This window comes from Delphinapterus leucas, chromosome 1 (assembly GCF_059928025.1).
Source record: "Delphinapterus leucas isolate spDelLeu-1000000601 "Yukka" chromosome 1, BTC_Dleu_Yukka2, whole genome shotgun sequence".
In the NCBI taxonomy this organism is placed as follows: domain Eukaryota; kingdom Metazoa; phylum Chordata; class Mammalia; order Artiodactyla; family Monodontidae; genus Delphinapterus; species Delphinapterus leucas.
Genome location: NC_143129.1, coordinates 81,768,706 through 81,782,044, shown reverse-complemented (window position 1 = coordinate 81,782,044; position 13,339 = coordinate 81,768,706). Strand labels below are relative to the sequence as shown.

At 45.3% G+C, this 13,339-nt stretch overlaps 1 protein-coding gene across 21 annotated transcripts in view; it reads left to right on the top strand.

Annotated features, from left to right (window-relative positions):
• The window catches only part of PIP5K1A (phosphatidylinositol-4-phosphate 5-kinase type 1 alpha), a 40,652-nt gene extending 27,872 nt beyond the window's left edge, over positions 1-12,780 (top strand). For 3 of the 21 annotated variants that reach the window (XM_089915702.1, XM_089915705.1, XM_089915733.1), the window contains 7 exons: positions 1,586-1,885; positions 4,505-4,710; positions 6,388-6,471; positions 7,280-7,328; positions 7,533-7,617; positions 8,685-8,831; positions 9,027-11,996. In XM_089915702.1, coding sequence (XP_089771828.1) covers positions 1,586-1,885; positions 4,505-4,710; positions 6,388-6,471; positions 7,280-7,328; positions 7,533-7,617; positions 8,685-8,831; positions 9,027-9,349 — 1,194 coding nt within the window. In that variant the 3' untranslated portion in view covers positions 9,350-11,996. The other 18 variants (XM_089915719.1, XM_089915728.1, XM_089915732.1 and 15 more) reach the window with 17 other exon arrangements.
• The last annotated feature ends 559 nt before the right edge of the window (positions 12,781-13,339 follow it).

Here is a 13,339-nt window from a genome sequence, read left to right as displayed (position 1 = left end):
GGCGCGCCGTGCGTTCTCCCGGGGGAGTTGTCCCTGGATCCCGGGACCCTGGTAGTGGCTGGCTGCACAGGCTCCCCCGTAAGGAGGGTGTGGATAGTGACCTGTGCTCGCACACAGGCTTCTTGGTGGCGGCAGCAGCAGCCTTAGCGTCTCATGCCCGTCTTTGGGGTCCACGCTTTTAGCTGTGGCTCGCGCCCATCTCTGGAGCTCCTTTTTTTTTTTTTTTTGGAGCTCCTTTAAGCAGCGTTCTTAATCCCCTCTCCTCGCGCACCAGGAAACAAAAGAGGGAAGAAAAAGTCTCTTGCCTCTTCGGCAGGTCCAGACTTCCCCGGACTGCCTCCCGGCTAGCTGTGGCGCACTAACCCCCTGCAGGCTGTGTTCACGCTGCCAACCCCAGTCCTCTCCCGGCGCTCTGACCGAAGCCCGAGCCTCAACTCCCAGCCCTGTCCGCCCCGGCGGGTGAGCAGACAAGTCTCTTGGGCTGGTGAGTACTGGTCGGCACCGATCCTCTGTGCGGGAATCTCTCCCTGCTTTGCCCTCCGCATCCCTGTTGCTGTGCTCTCCTCCGCGGCTCTGAAGCTTTCCCCCTCCGCCACCCGCAGTCTCCACCCGCGAAGGGGCTTCCTAGTGTGTGGAAACCTTTCCTCCTTCACAGCTCCCTCCCACTGGTGCTGGTCCCATCCCTATTCTTTTGTCTCTGTTTATTCTTTTTTCTTTTGCCCTACTCAGGTATGTGGGGGGTTTCTTGCCTTTTGGGAGGTCTGCGGTCTTCTGCCAGCGTTCAGTAGGTGTTCTGTAGGAGTTGTTCCACATGTAGATGTATTTCTGGTGTATCTGTGGGGAGGAAGGTGATCTCCGCGTCTTACTCTTCCGCCATCTTCGAAAGAAGTCCCCATTTTTTGATTGGGGTTTTTTTTTTTTCTGATATTGAGCTGCATGAACTGTTTGTATATTTTAGAGAAAAATCATTTGTCGGTCACTTCATTTGCAAATATTTTCTCCCATTTTTTGGGCTTTCTCTTCATTTTGTTGATGGTTTCCTTTGCTGTGCAAAAACTTCTAAGTTTAATTAGGTCCCATTTGTTTATTTTTGTTTTTATTCAATGATGATTCTGCTTTCCATTCTTAGTCCAGCTCCTAGAGTAGAGTATGAGGTTGGTTACTTCCCTTGATAATACTGTATTTTTTCTTACTCTGACTGATACCTCTTGGAGGTTCTGGAGAAGTTAGGGAACTCTCCTTTGCCTCCTTTCATACTCACAAGAATATACTATACAGAAGGCTAAGCATTAAGTCTTTTTCAGTGCTGTCTTCTCTTAAACCTCTCTGAAGGAATATGTTCATCATATGTTTAGTATCCTGACTGCTTACTGTATTGTAGGCCTTCCACTCGGCTTGGTGGTGATCTCATTATTGAGATAGATACATTGGGAAATTTTAAACAAATGTAATGTGGGCTTATGGGCAGATTGTATGTGAATCCCATGTAACAGACAAAGGAAGGGGGGTGACAGCCTTTGCCCTTGAGTTTTATTGAAAATCAGCTACCTTGCTCTTCTACTTCTTTTTACTTTCTTGTCCTCAGAACCTCAACCAGAACCCTCGGACTTTGCTGCCTAAGTTCTATGGACTGTACTGTGTGCAGGCAGGTGGTAAGAACATTCGAATTGTGGTGATGAACAATCTCTTACCACGCTCAGTCAAGATGCATATCAAATATGACCTCAAGGGCTCAACCTACAAAAGGCGGGCTTCCCAAAAAGAGCGAGAGAAACCTCTCCCCACCCTTAAAGACTTGGACTTCTTACAAGACATCCCTGATGGTCTCTTTTTGGATGCTGATATGTACAATGCTCTGTGCAAGACCCTGCAGCGCGACTGTTTGGTGAGTTTGTCACATTTCCTTCTCTCTCAGGCACCAGAAATCTCAATCTGTAAAACAGCTTGGTCATTCTTAGGCATCTAATCTGTGGGAGATGGGACTCTGTTCCTTAGCTCCATCTGTGCCAGACTTCATTTAAAATAACTTTTATATTAGATCCTTTATGCCTTTACATTTTTACTTTCTCCCCGTTTGTCTAACTCCCCTCCTGTCTTTTTTTTCTCTACCTGCTACCTGTCCTGGGCCTCATAAGCATACATTCTCCTTATTTTCATACCAGCACCATCATGGCTCAGTTTTTGATCCTGTCTGCCAAATTCAAATTTATATCTTAGAAGCTGAGTGCTGCTGAAAAAAATCACACAACTGTGTATACTGGCATCTCTACAGATTTATGATATCCACCCCTTACCTGGACCCTCAGTATTCCTCATCAATCCATTTCCTGTTCCTCCCAGAGATTGCACATGATTGGCACTCTCTTCAAACAGTTTTCTGACTCTCATCCCCCCAGCCTTGTTTCTCAACAAACTACCTCAACTTTCTATTCTGTACCATCCCTTTGTCCTGCCCCCATCATCACTTTATAAATGGATCTACACTTAACCATCCTTAATCTATATTTTCTTCCCAACTTGGTCGATTATTCCAGGTCAGTCCCTTTTGTGACCTAGATCCATTTCCTCCTGTTTCTCTAGGATCCTGCTTCATCACTTACTTCCTTTCCCACCTCTGGCTTCAGCCTCAACTGACTATTTTCTATATCTATATACAAACAAGTTTATCTCTTTTTCATTTTAAGATTAAGAGAATGTTTTTCAATGTCTTCATTTAACGATGCCTCCATTTCTCTTTTCCCTTTCTCTTCTCCTATTCCTGCCTCAACCCACCGTGTCCTGGCTTTTGCTCTCACCACTTCAATTGAACTGCTCTCTCCAATGACCACCTAGATGCCAAATAGAGAGTACTTCTCAGTCCTTCCTTGAATTTTCTGCAGTGTTTGACAGTTGATTGATTCCACTTTCTTTTTTTTTTGTTTTTTTTGCGATACGCAGGCCTCTCACTGCTGTGGCCTCTCCTGTTGCGGAGCACAGGCTCCGGATGCACAGGCTCAGCGGCCATGGCTCACGGGCCCAGCCGCTCCGCGGCATGTGGGATCTTCCCGGACCGGGGCACGAACCCGTGTCCCCTGCGTCGGCAGGTGGACTCTCAACCACTGCACCACCAGAGAAGCCCTGATTCCACTTTCTTAACATCTGTTGGTTTTTGTGACATCTTTCCCTACTGATTTTTCCACCTTTTTTTTTTTTTTTTTTGGCAAACTGCTTTTGTAGGATTGTCATCTTCTATTCAGTCCATGATGTTATCCATCCTTGCCTTTCTTTGCTTACTCTGCATCTACTTCCAGGATAATGCCTATTTTAGTTTGGCTCTTTTGGTTGTGAGGACTGGAGACTTGGTGGAGCAGAGAGGTTTTTCATACCACACATAAGAATCAGTCCTGGGCTTCCCTGGTGGCGCAGTGGTTGAGAGTCCGCCTGCCAATGCAAGGGACACGGGTTTGTGCCCCGGTCTGGGAGGATCCCACATGCCGCGGAGCGGCTGGGCCCGTTAGCCATGGCCTCTGGGCCTGTGCGTCGGAGCCTGTGCTCCACGGCGGGAGAGGCCAAGAATCAGTCCTGAACTCTCTTTATCCCTTACTCTATCCACCTACCAAAACCCCCAAAGTGAGCTGCTGGAACTGGTGGAAATATACAAGGTTGAGAACTGTAGGAGACAATCCAGGCTCCTTAATATGACACATCAGGCCTGTCATTGTCTTGCCCCTACCATCCTCTCTCACGTGCCAAACACCTAGCCTTTGCATTTTATGTTCTAGCAACACCAAATTATACCTCCCTGCACGTAGCCTGCTGTTTTATGCTTCCAGGCCTTGGCATTCTTCTTTCCTTCCTTTATTTACTTGCATTTATTTTCTCTCTAATCGATCCCTCATAAACCTATTTATGTACGTCTCTGTAGTATTCCTCAATCATGTATGCACTTCCATTGTTAAACATAGTAGACTGTATTGTATTTATTTTTACATTAGTTTCCCTTTCTAAATTATAATATCCACGAGGACAGAAGCTCTCTTACGTATCTTTGTATCCACATAAGCAGGCACAGTGCCTACAGATGGTAAGGATTCAGCAAATAATGAACTGAAGTGAAGCTGGCCATATAAGGACCTGCCACAGATCTGCTCTGTCACAAAGTTTACTTTTACCAGACCCTCCTTGTGGATTTTTTAGAGCTCAAATATGTGTTTCTTCTTTCATTGAGAATATAATGCTCTTTTCATGAAGAGATACAAAGAAAGAACAAACAAAGAGGATCTTGTGGGCTAGGCCGTGGCCTAATTTGTATGTACTCTGGTGAAGGAAAGCTGAAGGGGTATCAGTGAAGGGTGACCAGAGGAGGTCAATGTACTGTTCTCCAAGGAGTAGGAGGAGCAAAGGCTGATCCTGTGGTTATAGCTCTGGAGGTTTGCTATCAAAAACAGATCAGGAAAGCTGTGAGATCCTGAAAAAAGATTCTCATACCTCCCAAGGCTCAGATCATGTTTTTTCCTTCCATTAGGTGCTGCAGAGCTTCAAGATAATGGACTATAGCCTCCTGGTGTCAATCCATAACATAGATTATGCACAACGAGAGCCTTTAGGCAATGAAGCACAATATTCAACTGACACTCGCAGACCAGCCCCCCAAAAGGCTCTCTATTCCACAGCCATGGAATCTATCCAGGGCGAGGCTCGACGAGGTGGCACCATGGAGACTGAGGACCAGTGAGTGGACTCGGGCGCTGGGAAGGAGTGCATAGGCTCAGAGCACTTTTTCTTGAGGGAGGGACGCAGCTTCTGAGAAGGAGTAGCCTTTATTCAGTAGTTAAGTCAATAGCTTTAATGCTTACAGAACTATAGGATGAGCTTTCCTAAGACTGTAAAAGGAAAGGAAGATGTCTTAAATTTGGGATTTGTACATCTGGGAAGGAAAACTATTCAAAATTAAGAGACTTTTTTTTTTTTGGAATTTAAAAAATTTATTTATTTATTTTAAAACAAACATATAATTTCTTTTTTTTGTTTTTTTATTTTTATTTATTTTTTATTTTTGGTTGCACCGAGTCTCAGTTGTGGCAGGCAGGCTCCTGAGTTGCAGCTTGATGGCTCCTTAGTTGTGGTTCACTGGCTCCTTTAGTTGCAGCACGTGTGCTCCTTAGTTGCGGCTGGTGGGCTCCTTAGTTTTGGCATGCAAACTCTTAGTTGAGGCATGCATGTGGGATCTCGTTCCCTGACCAGGGATTGAACCCACGTCCTCTGCATTGGAAGGCAGATTCTTAACCACTGTGCCACCAGGGAAGTCCCGAGACTTTTTTTTTTTTAATTTTTGGCTGCGTTTGGTCTTCGTTGCTGCGTGCAGGCTTTCTCTACTTGCGGCGAATGGGGGCTACTCTTCGTTGCGGTGCACAGGCTTCTCATTGCGGTGGCTTCTCTTGTTGCGGAGCACCGGCTCTAGGTGTGTGGGCTTCAGTAGTTGTAGCATGCAGGCTCAGTAGTTGCGGCATGCGGGCCCCTAGAACGCATGGGCCTCAGTAGTTGTGGCACGTGGGCTCAGTAGTTGTGGCTCATGGGCTCTAGAGTGTAAGCTCAGTAGTTGTGGCACATGGGCTTAGTTGCTCCGCAGCATGTGGGATCTTCCCAGACTAGGGATTGAACCCATGTTCCCTGCATTGGCAGGCAGTTTCTTAACTACTGTGCCACCAGGGAAGTCCAAGACTTTTTAAAAAATGTTCGCTCAGAGTCTTAGATGCACGCCTGCAAATTATATTAGAACTTCATCAAAAACAATTTATTATAGACTTCTTTATGGAAGGCGTCTTTGTTACCATCATGGATCAAGGAAGTGTAGTTACTAAAGTATCAAATGTCTTTTAAGTGGTTTCATTTTAAAGTATTCTTTACCATGACTTTCCAGAAGAGTGTCTCAGTGGGCATAAATTAAAATATGAAAGTACTGGGGAGGAATTCCTGGGCGGTCCAGTGGTTAGGACTCTGTGCTTTCACTGCCGAGAGCCCTGGTTCGATCCCTGATCAGGGAACTAAGATCCCACAAGGCTTGCAGCGCAGCCAAAAAAAAAAAAAAAAAAAGAGTAGAGTACTAAGAAAGTTTAGAGTTAATTGGGAGAGTATTCCTAAAATTGCTGAGTAGGGGTGATTTTTAGATTCTCTTCTGTGGATTTGGGGTGGGAGAGGCAGGCAGGTGAGATTTGGAGAGAAAGAGGTTACAATACATAAGCCAAAGTGGGTGGGGCTGGGCGAAGTCTCTCGCTCTTCCCCAGCTTATGGAAGATGGGACTTCTAACTATGCTTAGGTCTCAGTTACATGTCCTGATTTGAGGTTAGCAGAAGCCTCTGCCTGCTAGACAAAAGATTTGCTTACTCTTTCCCTCTTGTCTTCCCCAGTATGGGTGGCATCCCAGCCCGGAATAGTAAAGGGGAAAGGCTGCTGCTTTATATTGGGATCATTGACATTCTTCAGTCTTACAGGTGAGGAGCATATAGATCCTAGGGGTAGAGTGGATGTGGATTTACTCACATCGCTTTTTTAGATGGGTGTCACCAAATTCTTCCTGAAGCAAGAAGAGTAAGTTGCAGTCTGGCTGCTTGCTTCCTTGGGTTTCAGATGGTTTTTTATTTCCTGATTATGCCTGTCTGTTGGCTTCCTTATCCCACCATCTCCCCAAACATAGCATACACCTCTGTGGAAAGCTGAGTCAGTCCTTAGAAGCACCAGGGTAGAAACGCCATCTCTCTGGCTTTTTGTGGAAGACCTGTGAGATGAGTCATACTCCACATTAGGATACAGCTGGAAACACACCCCTCCTTTCCATGGAGGAAAAACAAGAGGATCACTGTGTTCTGTGAAAAGCATTAGCCTGTGGAATTCAGGCAGTGGTGTGGTAGTGAAGGAAGAGCTGGAAATGTTAGACCCCAGTTTTGCTCCTGTAAGGTTTCAGGTACTAATGAGAACTGGACAGTACTTGACCCCCTTCCAGGTTTGCCCATCTGTCCCTCCAGCTCCCCTTTTACAATAAATATTCTTGTCCCTGACTTGCCGGGACATATTAACTACCCCTTTCTGAGGGGGGCAATAATCGACTTATCTAGAAACAGCTTCGATCTCCATGTGGAATAAGCACTACCCTGTCTGTTCTTTGGAAAGCCAGCATAATAGTGGGGGTGCTTTCCCGGTCTCTCTCTTTGCTACTGCGATTGCTCTTTTAACTCTGTAAAGTAGAAAACTATAAGGTCATTCGTTTAATGTTGAATGCATGATATACATTTTTCTTGTCAGGTTTGTTAAGAAGTTGGAGCACTCTTGGAAAGCTCTGGTACATGATGGGGTGAGTAGCAGTCAGCTAGAGGCTCTCCTCTTTCTGCCTCTCTCACTTCTGATTTGCCCCCTCAGTTTCCTCTTACCTTATGTCATTTGTGGGTTCTACCCTTCTGCTAGGCTCTCATCCTAGGGAAAAATGGCCCTTGGACCAGAGATCCTCTTGCTGGGCCTCCTCCTCTCTAACTCTGCAGCCGTCTCTTTTGCTCTGCAGGACACCGTATCAGTGCATCGCCCAAGCTTCTACGCCGAACGGTTCCAGCGCTTCATGTGCACTACAGTGTTCAAGAAGATCCTCTGTAAGTGGCTTCTGCCAGATGACCCTCCAATGGCTCCCTTACTTCAAGAGATGGGGGGCAGGACACCTCTGTCAGGGAACTGCCAAAGCCAGAGGCTTCTCCTACTCTACCCACATCCCGTGAGAGCTGCTGCCCATCCTTATGTCGGTCACTTTGTCTGTCTCAGTTGTTTCCAAGTTGCTGCTTCCCCCCTGGCAATCCCTACATGTGTCATTGAGGGGAGGGGCATTTCTGAGAAATTGGTGGGGTTGTAAAAATGTTTAGTTGTGGGTGTAGGACCCATGCCACAGGCTGAGATAGGCGAAGCTGGACTTTTATGGACAGAGATAGGCAAGAATATTACCATATCCCCAAGGCCAGGAAGTTCTTAGATTAGGATCATAAGGTTGGAGAAGCACTTACTCTTTTCTGCTTAGCAGGTGTTCTTTCTTAGTCTCTTCCCTCAACTTTCTTGGTTGGGAAGTGCCAATGTTCTTCTTTCCAAACCTTTCACGCTGCTGCCACTGGCAGATTCCAGCTCCTCCTTCCCATCTCTGTCTCCTCATCATAGGCATCAGTTGTCCCTCGGTGAGGCAGAGCGGACTTAGGCATGCCAAACAGTCTTAAGAAACGTGGAAAAATCCTTTCAAAGTCTTTTCAAAGTGATATATAAACAAGTGTAAAGTATCACCATCGTGCTGTGTGTGTAAGTGCTACAGGGATATAGAGTGAAAAGGTCATCTTTGTCTGGTTTAACTGAAGGATACTATTAAAGAACAAAGGAATTACAGAATAGGAGACATGTCATCAGGCGGAAGCAAAGCCATTGAGGTTGCTTGTAGGAGGGGAGAGATATGTGTCTCCTTTCCTCTAGGTTCTCTGCTTCTTTTCCAAAGTGAAGTGGACTGAGATGCCCCCTCCTCTGAAGAGTAGTTCATGGAGCCCATCTTTGTTGACATTAACCCCTTTTCCTGCTTTGCAGAGGAACAACTTTGGGTTTGTGTTGGGGACGCTAGCAAGTTGTATCTATGTCTTGGTGACGGTTTCTGAGGTGGGTGCTAAGTAGGCTCTCTCTTTCCCTTTTGAAGTGAAGCCCTCTCCTTCCAAAAAGTTTCGGTCTGGCTCATCTTTCTCTCGGCGAGCAGGCCCCAGCGGCAACTCCTGCGTAACTTACCAGCCATCGGTCTCTGGGGAACACAAGGCACAAGTGACAACAAAGGCGGAAGTGGAGCCAGGTCAGCGCCAGGGTTGGGGTCCCCGTGTGATGGGGCACTCCCTCCCTTCCTTCTGAGTCCTTGTCTGCTTAGGACCTCTACTCCCCGTTCCTGTCCATGAAAATCCAAGTTGCTACATATTTTTTCCTATATTTTCCCCACCCCCTTTTCTCTTCTTTTTTATTTATTGATTTTCTTCCCCTTTCTTTTTTCCAGGCGTCCACTTCGGTCGTCCTGATGTTTTACCTCAGACTCCACCTTTAGAGAAAATCAGTGAGGTCTCGACTATTCCTGACCCCTATTTCTCACCTGTAGTTGGAGAGACTTTGCAAATGCTAACTACAAGGTTGGTTCCTTGGCCCCTTTCTCCATGTAATCTTCTCATCTCTCTCTTCAGGTCCTTGAGAACCTCCATAATTCTGTTTTTTCCAGAGACTATTGTTTGTCTTTTGCTCTTCACTAGATTTTTGCATGTTCATCTTCCTAAGAGCTCATCTTTAGTGATTTGGAAAAGTGTATCAACATCTCTGCATTTTTAGGGGGTGGTGGGAAGTCTTTATGTACAGACTTTCCTGGTATTCAATCAAAATACCCCAACTAATGCTTCATCTCCCGGTGAGTTAAGTGAGAATTCTTAGCTTAGGATTTAAGGCTGGAAAGATTCCCAGGCACTGAAGACAGTGAACAGTTAACCTTTCAAAAGGATGCAGTGTAAAGATTGTGATTTAATTTTTTGTTTTTGGTGTGTTAATCATCTTATTACATCATAATATATTACCCCAGAACTTAGTGACTTAAAATAACAAACATATATCATAGTTTCTGTGAGTTAGAAATGGGTGCAGCTTAACTGGGTCCTCTGGCTCAAGGTCTTTCATGATAGTGAAGCTCTTTGTCCAGGGCTAGGCTCATCTGAAGGCTCAACTGAGAGGCTTCACTTCTAAGCTCATTTATGTGGTTTTTGACAGGATTCAGTTTCTGGTGAGCTGCTGGACTGAGGGTCTTAGTTTCTTGCTGGCTGTTTTCTGCGGGCCTCCCTCAGTTCTTTGCCACATGAGCCCCTCCATAGGACAACTAAGAACATGGCAGCTCGCTTCCCTTAGCATGAGCAAGTGACAGTGCATGCACCTAAGCAGAAGCCACAGTCTTTCATAACCAAGTCTCCTATTCTGCATTCTAGTCACTTAATCTAGCCCACACTTGAGGAATGAATTACCTAAGAGTGTATCAGGAAGCAGCGATCACTGTGGACTGTGAAACTAAAGAGACAGGCTATCTTCTCCCCACACACCCAGCATACAATGATGAGACAAACAATAGATAATCTCTTCACACATTCCTGTATAAAAAAGGGAGAACGGGAGGCACAGAGGAGTCTGATCCATAGCTAGTCTAAACCCCAGCAAATGTTGGAGTTTCTTTTATCAGGTCTCAAAGCATGAGAATAATTCGTGGCTCTTGGCTCTACCTTTTGGACTCTTGGTTTTGCCTTCTGAGTCTTCCTTTTTCATGAAAACTACAATGTGTTTGCAGCTGAGTAATTTTCTCAGCCTGCTTCTTGCCAGAATTTTGGGGATCCAGTGGTCTCTTTTCATTGTGTACTATTTCTGTCCCTTTCAGTCCAAGCAGGACAGTGTTTCTGCTGCTATAATACCCTCAAAGATTTTGTGGGCCTCCTATGAATCTCATTGGGATTCAGGCTATTAGAAGCCACAAATACCTTCTTGATAAGCTCTATGCTTCTTAGAGATCCTGTTAAGTTGAGAGGATCTGAGAGACATACCCTTAATCTTTTGAATCACCTTTTGTATGACTGAATAGTACTTTGAGTTCTTAACAGATATTTTACAGTCATACCCTTGGCTTCATCTGTAGACCACATTTTCCTGGCAGTGCCTTAGATTTTATCCATTTCTTAATTTTAGCATTATTTGCTATCTGGAGAGGCTCAGAATTTTCAAAACCATCAAGTCTTGGCTTCCTTTTGTTTAATAGTCCTCCCCTGAACTTACTTTTCTTCTCTCATATTTTAACTATAAGCGTTAAGAAGAAACCAGGTGGCACCTTCAGCACTTGGTTTAGAAATCTCCTTAGCCAGATCACCCAGTTCATGAGGCACGTATTCTACTTTTCACATAACTGTAGATGACATTGTTGCTAAACTTTGTTCCACTACCTTGCAAAGATCCCCTTTCCTTCAATTTTTAATAAGATTTTTTTCACTTTAAGCCCTTACTGGCAATTCCCTTAAAGTCCAGAATTCTACAGTATGCTCAGGGCACTTTTAAACTTTCACTAAAACTGTCCTCAAACCCAGTTCCCTCTTCCAGAGCCGCTTCCACATTTTAGATTTTTATTACAGCAGTACTTCACTTCCAGGTACAAAAATATATATTATCTATTGTGTAACAAATCTCCCCAAATTTTAGCAGCTAAAAACAACAAACATTATTATCTCAGATATAATGTAGCTTAAGAATCTGGGTGTAGCTTAGCTGGGTGCCTTTGGCTTAAAGTCTCTCAGGAGGTTACAGTGAAGCTAGTAGCCAGCAGTGTGGTCTCATCTGAAGGCTCGCCCAGGGAAGGATCAGCTTCCAAGCTTATCTATGTGGTTGTTGGCAGGATTCAGTTTCTTGTAGGCTGTTGGGCTAAGGGCTCAGTTCTTTGTTGGCTGTTGGCCATTCCCTCAGTTCCTTGTCACATGGTCCTTTCCATAAGGCAGCTCACTGTATGGCAGCTAGCTTCCTCAGAGCAAACAAGTGAGAGAGCATGTACCCAAGAGGAAGCTATAGTCTTTTTGTAGCCTAATCTCAGAATTGACTTTACATCTCCTGTGGTGCATTCTGTTCGCTAGAAGAAAGTCACTAAGTTCAGCCCACACTCAAGAGGAGAAAATTACACAATGGCATGACTATCAGACGGCAGTGTTCATTGGGTGCCTACCACGCCTGGGGATTGAAGAAGGTAGAGCAGAGTGTTAGGAAATATTTTATAGAAGTCAAGACAGAAAAGTAAATAGTTAATTAAAACAATGTGCTTCCAAATCTGGTAGCTTCTTAGCCCCTTCTTTTTGAATCCTAAATTGATTCCCGATGAAATGGAGAAGTAGTATGAGATTTGACCTGAGAGTCCCTTTTCTCATTTATTTACTAATTCTTCTTTCTGCCTCCATTTTTTCCCCCCTCCTGTTAGCTCAACCCTCTTGGAAAAGCATGAAGTTCCAGAGTCAGAGTTCATCCATGTGAGTGTCTGGGATGTGGGGGAGGTGGATGCTTTGGAAGGGTATAAAGAGCATCACTGATGGAGTGGAGCAGCAACATAATTGGCAGGGTTAGGGGGACTGGGTGCCCCCCAAAATCTTACTTAAAAAAATTTTTTTTCTGATACCTTGTACTTGGAAGCTGAGACTGAACTAGAAGGAAACTTGAATTCCTTTCCTGCCTCATCTCATACTGCACATCCTTAACTTTAAACCCTTTCCCTTTTCAGTGAACAAAAATCCTCAGAAGACCTGGAGCAAGATTCTACCATCTCTGTGATCCCAAGATGTCAGCCCTTGACCCAGCAATGCTGAGTTTTCTTTTACTTGGTCATCAAAAAAAGTGTAATGGAGGCTAAGGGAGCTCTCCGTCTCCTCCCTGAAGAAGAACCTCTTCTACTTCCCCTTCCTCATGAATGGGCATTAGTGCCTCGGACAGTTGAGGACAGCAGCATCCTCTCTACTCCTGAGCTGGGTGGCACAGGTTTTCTACTAGCCAGCCTTCCTTCCACAACTGAATTGTTTTCAAACCCCCATTCTTCCTGTTGGAAGTGGGGTTGCTGGACTTGGTGGTTTTCTTCCCCCTCATCTACCTTTCACCAGGAGCTGGACTCTTAATTTCCTCAGGACAGACTGGCTGGTACATTATCCCAACCGTAGCTCTTTTTCTGTGGAAGAAGACCCCTGTACTCTTTTTTTTTTTTTTTTTTTTGCGGTATGCAGGCCTCTCACTGCTGTGGCCTCTCCTGTTGCAGAGCACAGGCTCCAGACACGCAGGCTCAGCGGCCATGGCTCACGGGCCCAGCCGCTCCGCGGCATGCGGGATCCTCCCGGAGCAAGGCACAAACCTGCGTCCCGCGCATCAGCAGGCGGACTCCCAACCACTGCGCCACCAGGGAAGCCCGTCCCCCCGTAATCTTTGTAAAGGTGTTTTGGGGGGTAAGGGTGTTTAACCACCTCCCAGCCTTCTTCTTTTGGTTCCTTAAAAAAGGAAAAGAAAAATAGCACACAATTTCAAGCCAGACAGTTTCAGATCAAAACTCCGTAAGTATTGGAGAGATGCATATTCATAGGGTTCCCTCAGAAGAGCCCTGGTGTTTGAGAAGCAGAAGCTGCTCTGCCAGGAGCAGCTCCTCTTTAACTCCTCCTCTCTTAATGAATTTCTGAAAGCTGAAGGAATGGAGAGAGTGGGACATGGGGTAATCTTTACCCCTTTTGTTAAACAGTGGGGCAGTCATAGGGCTAAAAGGTCAGAACCCTTCCTAGGCAG